The 5384-nt window shown below is 41.0% G+C and overlaps 10 protein-coding genes and 2 non-coding genes, besides 1 other annotated feature; 5 read left to right on the top strand and 7 right to left on the bottom strand. All coding sequences in view use genetic code 11, as the record gives it.

Moving 5' to 3' along the window:
• Window positions 1-222, bottom strand: part of ZemaCp103 (hypothetical protein) — a 300-nt gene extending 78 nt beyond the window's left edge. The window contains exon 1 of the mRNA in view: window positions 1-222. This exon is cut by the window's left edge and continues 78 nt beyond it. Within this exon, the coding sequence (NP_043104.1) occupies window positions 1-222 (222 nt within the window).
• Window positions 1-5384: part of a sequence feature ([JLA]; junction IRA-LSC (circular molecule)) that runs on past the window's edge.
• ZemaCp104 (hypothetical protein) lies at window positions 1030-1449 on the bottom strand. The gene has a single exon. It carries the CDS (start codon window positions 1447-1449, stop codon window positions 1030-1032), a length of 420 nt encoding a protein of 139 aa, NP_043105.1.
• Window positions 1736-2461, bottom strand: ZemaCp105 (hypothetical protein). Its single transcript has one exon. The coding sequence runs from the start codon at window positions 2459-2461 to the stop codon at window positions 1736-1738; it is 726 nt and encodes a 241-aa protein (NP_043106.1).
• ZemaCp106 (hypothetical protein) lies at window positions 2492-2596 on the bottom strand. The gene has a single exon. It carries the CDS (start codon window positions 2594-2596, stop codon window positions 2492-2494), a length of 105 nt encoding a protein of 34 aa, NP_043107.1.
• ZemaCp107 (hypothetical protein) lies at window positions 2578-2718 on the bottom strand. The gene has a single exon. The coding sequence runs from the start codon at window positions 2716-2718 to the stop codon at window positions 2578-2580; it is 141 nt and encodes a 46-aa protein (NP_043108.1).
• trnI lies at window positions 2783-2856 on the top strand. Its single transcript has one exon. It is a non-coding gene; the product is annotated as a tRNA-Ile (tRNA).
• rpl23 (ribosomal protein L23) lies at window positions 3023-3304 on the top strand. The gene has a single exon. It carries the CDS (start codon window positions 3023-3025, stop codon window positions 3302-3304), a length of 282 nt encoding a protein of 93 aa, NP_043109.1.
• On the top strand, window positions 3323-4807 carry rpl2 (ribosomal protein L2). One transcript has 2 exons: window positions 3323-3712; window positions 4376-4807. Exons 1-2 carry the CDS (start codon window positions 3323-3325, stop codon window positions 4805-4807), a joined length of 822 nt encoding a protein of 273 aa, NP_043110.1.
• ZemaCp110 (hypothetical protein) lies at window positions 4288-4701 on the bottom strand. Its single transcript has one exon. It carries the CDS (start codon window positions 4699-4701, stop codon window positions 4288-4290), a length of 414 nt encoding a protein of 137 aa, NP_043111.1.
• On the top strand, window positions 4824-5048 carry ZemaCp111 (hypothetical protein). The gene has a single exon. The coding sequence runs from the start codon at window positions 4824-4826 to the stop codon at window positions 5046-5048; it is 225 nt and encodes a 74-aa protein (NP_043112.1).
• trnH lies at window positions 4863-4937 on the bottom strand. The gene has a single exon. It is a non-coding gene; the product is annotated as a tRNA-His (tRNA).
• rps19 (ribosomal protein S19) lies at window positions 5068-5349 on the top strand. Its single transcript has one exon. It carries the CDS (start codon window positions 5068-5070, stop codon window positions 5347-5349), a length of 282 nt encoding a protein of 93 aa, NP_043113.1.

Below are 5384 nucleotides of genomic sequence, written 5' to 3' on the forward strand. Positions count from 1 at the left end.
ACTTACCCATTCAGTGACTTTGGCACTGGACGTTCCAAAAACGGGTACTATCGGATCGGGTGAATTAGAGAATAGACAGAGGTCCGTTGGCATTTCAGCTTCTCTTCTCCTTTCAGGGCCTATCCGAAAGAGAATCCAGGACCTCTTGGTCCTGAATATCAGAATAGGACGAACGAACCGGCCTCCGCGGATATCTTTGCTTCGGAACAAAACAATTAGCATTAGGCTCGGTCAACTGGAATGTGTATTATCCATATGGGAGATCTTCCAATCGAGAAGATCCATCGATCTGAGACGAAGAGAAAGGGCCCATTTTCTTTACTTATTCAGTTAAACCAAGGATTCGTTATGGAAACAGATAGCAACAACCATTTCATCAGACATGCGTATTTTTGATTATCCGGTGGATTTACACAGTTTCATTAATGCAAATTGTTTGATGTAGTTAGTACTCAGGTTATTCGACGCTCAAGAATTCTTATTTAGGCAGTTCATATCATCCCATACATAGTGTTTTGATCTAAGATTGCAATTCTTCCATGTTTCCGCAGTAGCATATTGTTCCATGGAGCTAGGGTCCAAAATAGGAATCAACAAGTGTTTCCACGACTCTACCGCCCGGCCAATCCTGTTCCACTGAATCCCCTCCCTTTTTCATGGCCACATATCTTTACGGCTAAGGAGTGGGAAATCTTTCTCCTGTTACACAAATGAAATGTTTCATTTCATCCGGGAAAAGCCACCTCTTTCTCCACAAACAATGTCTTTGTCATTTGATCCAGGAGCCTTCCGTTAGATAGGAACAGCTTTGCTAAATACTGAGAACTCTCGGATAGAGTATTAGAATGAAAAGACCATTAATTATATAAGGAAGAGCCCAGGGTTCTAGCCCATTCCCATTCCTAAATCAATAATTCGTAGTGCTTTTGCCTTTCTTGCGTACTCCTGGTGAACCAGTTGCTAGCCATATGTTTAGGAGGCTTTTTTCTCCAGGTACTGGTACTAAGCCGCTTTGCCATCTCTTCATCTTCATCTGCAAAGAATTCTCGACGTGAAAACACAGAGACAAAGGCCTGATCTTTGAATAGGAAAAAGAATGGATCCGAAGTCCCAAATCAATTGGCTTATTCGAAAAAAGCCTTCTTCTTTGAAAGATATATCTCGTGTCTGGTACTGCATTGTTCCACTCTGCAAGAAGTCCGAATCAGTCTCTTGCACCTCCCCCTTTTTATGATAAATATACCAGAAATAATTCGAATAAATAGCAGTCTCTGACAACTCATCCTCTTTAATCTGCTTGGACCCGCTCCAATACCCATAGGAAAATCCCCAGTCATATTCAGCGTACCTGTCCCTGCAATCAAATAGATTGTCCCAAGGGCCCCATATTCTAGGAGCCCAAGTTATGCTATTGAAAATTCGTTCCTCTAGCAGTTCCGGTTTGACCATTCCGTTCCCTTTTTCAAACTCCACTTCTTTTCATATAGCATCCCTAATCAAAGAGAGAACAATATCCATTTCAAAACATTTCTAACGGATTCCTTGGTTCGGACCGACGAAGTAATGGCACTCGATTATTATCAACCCGACTGCAATCTTTTTCTGTCGGTAAGGATTGCACCAGAGCACCTTCTACTTCTAATAGGCCATGAACTATAGATAGAGAAGATCATTCTGAGCGAGTCCATAAGAAGCGACCCACTTTTTCATCGGTTCCGGGGGAAGACCAAAGATCTTACGCGACCGGTCCGCCAGAAAAACTCAAAAGAGAAAGAAGTCTCGTTAATCTCTTCATGCTCGTTCCAAGTTCGAAGTACCGTTTGGCCAAAGAAAAAGCCGCTTCCTGACACGATTGCCTCTTTATATAGATAGATATAGGATCTATGGGGTTATTACTTAGAAGTCTATTTTGTACAAGATCCCCTCCTATCTGATAGAAAAGGGTCCCATGATCCCGAGCCGGTCTTATCTTGGCTCGCAAACCCCAAGTTTGTCTATGAAGAGCTAATCTAATTGTATTAGTTTCTATAATGGATTTCTTATGTGGAATACTAATGGATAGGGCCTCGTTGCTAAGTGCTACAAGATCTAGTGCACTGGAACTCGTGGTTATGGACCCGAATCCTTTAGTATGGAACATTGTCTTTTCCAAGTAAAAACCCCTAGTATATGAAAGAATGAAAAGGTGCTTTCGTTCTTGTGGAATAAGAAGCCCTCGTACCTTAATGAAAGGAAAATAGGAATTTTTCGTTAGGTATTTGACCAAATAGGATTGTCCAGTTCCTATAGAACCTATCACTAAAATACCCGATAGGGCTAAGCGGAACGAAAAGGGTTTTCCATGAGATGGTAAATGAAAACGATTAGCCCCACACGAGGTTTGGGAATAAGTGATTGTCTGATAATGAGCAAGGAATATACGTCTTTCTGCTAAAGAGAATCTATTAAACTCATAATTCATTAGATCCTTGTTAGCAATGTCAACTAGGTATCATAAGTAAATGGATCTCGGTTGTTCAATCCTTTGATAACCAAGGTCATTCTTTGCTAAAGAGAAATGATCACTATGGGTCAGACTCAATAGAATTGGATCCATTCCAAATAGCGAGAATTAGGATTCTTGATCCCTCTCAGTCTCTCTTTCAATTCGAGGATCCGGAGAGGTGTTTTCATAGTCATCTCCGAATATTTGCCATCTCCGAATATTTTCGATTTCATTTTTCTATGATATGTCTTTCTATATGAAAATTGGTTATTTACGATGTACGATGATCCCTGTTAAGCATCCATGGCTGAATGGTTAAAGCGCCCAACTCATAATTGGTAAATTTGCGGGTTCAATTCCTGCTGGATGCACGCGAACGGGAACGGTCTATTGGAATTGGCTCTCTATCCATGGAATCTCATCCATCATCCATACATAACGAATTGGTATGGTATATTCATACCATAACATAAGAACAATAAGAACTCGAATTCTTATCGATACTGGAACTCAGAGCATAGGGGGGAAAGTCGATTTATGGATGGAATCAAATACGCAGTATTTACAGAAAAGAGTCTTCGTTTATTGGGAAAGAATCAATATACTTTTAATGTCGAATCGGGATTCACTAAGACAGAAATAAAGCATTGGGTCGAACTCTTCTTTGGTGTTAAGGTAGTAGCTGTGAATAGCCATCGACTACCCGGAAAGGGTAGAAGAATGGGACCTATTCTGGGACATACAATGCATTACAGACGTATGATCATTACCCTTCAACCGGGTTATTCTATTCCACTTCTAGATAGAGAAACGAACTAAAGGAGAATACTTAATAATACGGCGAAACATTTATACAAAACACCTATCCCGAGCACACGCAAGGGAACCGTAGACAGGCAAGTGAAATCCAATCCACGAAATAAATTGATCCATGGACGGCACCGTTGTGGTAAAGGTCGTAATGCCAGAGGAATCATTACCGCAAGGCATAGAGGGGGAGGTCATAAGCGCCTATACCGTAAAATCGATTTTCGACGGAATCAAAAAGACATATCTGGTAGAATCATAACCATAGAATACGACCCTAATCGAAATGCATACATTTGTCTCATACACTATGGGGATGGTGAGAAGAGATATATTTTACATCCCAGAGGGGCTATAATTGGAGATACTATTGTTTCTGGTACAAAAGTTCCTATATCAATGGGAAATGCCCTACCTTTGAGTGCGGTTTGAACTATTGATTTACGTAATTGGAAGTAACCAATTAGGTTTACGACGAAACCTAGAAATCGATCACTGATCCAATTTGACTACCTCTACGGGATAGACCTCAACAGAAAACTGTTGAGTAACGGCAGCAAGTGATTGAGTTCAGTAGTTCCTCATAGAAAATTATTGACTCTAGAGATATGGTAATATGGAGAAGACAAAATTGTTTGAAGCACGCACAGAACCGGAAGCGCCCCTTGTTTCAAAGAGAGGAGGACGGGTTATTCACATTTAATTTGATGGTCAGAGGCGAATTGAAAGTTAAGCAGTGGTAATTAAGACCCCCGGGTGAAAATAGGGATGTCTCCTACGTTACCCATAATATGTGGAAGTATCGACGTAATTTCATAGAGTCATTCGATCTGAATGCTACATGAAGAACATAAGCCAGATGACGGAACGCGGAGACCTAGGATGTAGAAGATCATAACATGAGCGATTCGGCGGATTTGGATTCCTTTTCTATATATCCACTCATGTGGTACTTCATCATACGATTCATATAAGATCCATCTGTCTAGAGATCGTCATATACATCTAGAAAGCCGTATGCTTTGGAAGAAGCTTGTACAGTTTGGGAAGGGGTTTTTTGAGAAAAAAGAAGAATCTACTTCAACCGATATGCCCTTAGGCACGGCCATACATAACATAGAAATCACACGTGGAAGGGGTGGGCAATTAGCTAGAGCAGCAGGTGCTGTAGCGAAACTGATTGCAAAAGAGGGTAAATTGGCCACTTTAAGATTACCATCTGGGGAGGTCCGTTTGGTATCCCAAAACTGCTTAGCAACAGTCGGACAAGTGGGTAATGTTGGGGTGAACCAAAAAAGTTTGGGTAGAGCCGGATCTAAGTGTTGGCTAGGTAAACGCCCCGTAGTAAGAGGGGTAGTTATGAACCCTGTGGACCACCCCCATGGGGGTGGTGAAGGGAAAGCCCCCATTGGTAGAAAAAAACCCACAACCCCTTGGGGTTATCCTGCGCTTGGAAGAAGAACTAGGAAAAGGAAAAAATATAGTGATAGTTTTATTCTTCGTCGCCGTAAGTAAATACGTAACTAGGAATATGGAAAATTGCATTTTTGGAATTTGCAATAATGCGATGGGCGAACGACGGGAATTGAACCCGCGCATGGTGGATTCACAATCCACTGCCTTGATCCACTTGGCTACATCCGCCCCTTATCCAGCTAAAGGATTTTCTCTTTTTTCCATTCATTATTATTCTATTTATTCTGACCTCCATACCTCGATCGAGATAGTGGACATAGGATGCCACTCTTTAAAATGAAAAAAAGGAGTAATCAGCTGTGACACGAAAAAAAACGAATCCTTTTGTAGCTCGTCATTTATTGGCAAAAATCGAAAAGGTCAATATGAAGGAGGAGAAAGAAATAATAGTAACGTGGTCCCGGGCATCTAGCATTCTACCCGCAATGGTTGGCCATACAATCGCGATTCATAATGGAAAAGAACATATACCTATTTACATAACAAATCCTATGGTAGGTCGCAAATTGGGGGAATTCGTGCCTACTCGGCATTTCACGAGTTATGAAAGTACAAGAAAGGATACTAAATCTCGTCGTTAATTGAATTCAGAATAGAAAGATTCAGAATAAACAAA

The sequence above is a fragment of the chloroplast genome of Zea mays (assembly GCF_902167145.1).
Source record: "Zea mays chloroplast, complete genome".
Taxonomy (NCBI): Eukaryota; Viridiplantae; Streptophyta; class Magnoliopsida; order Poales; family Poaceae; genus Zea; species Zea mays.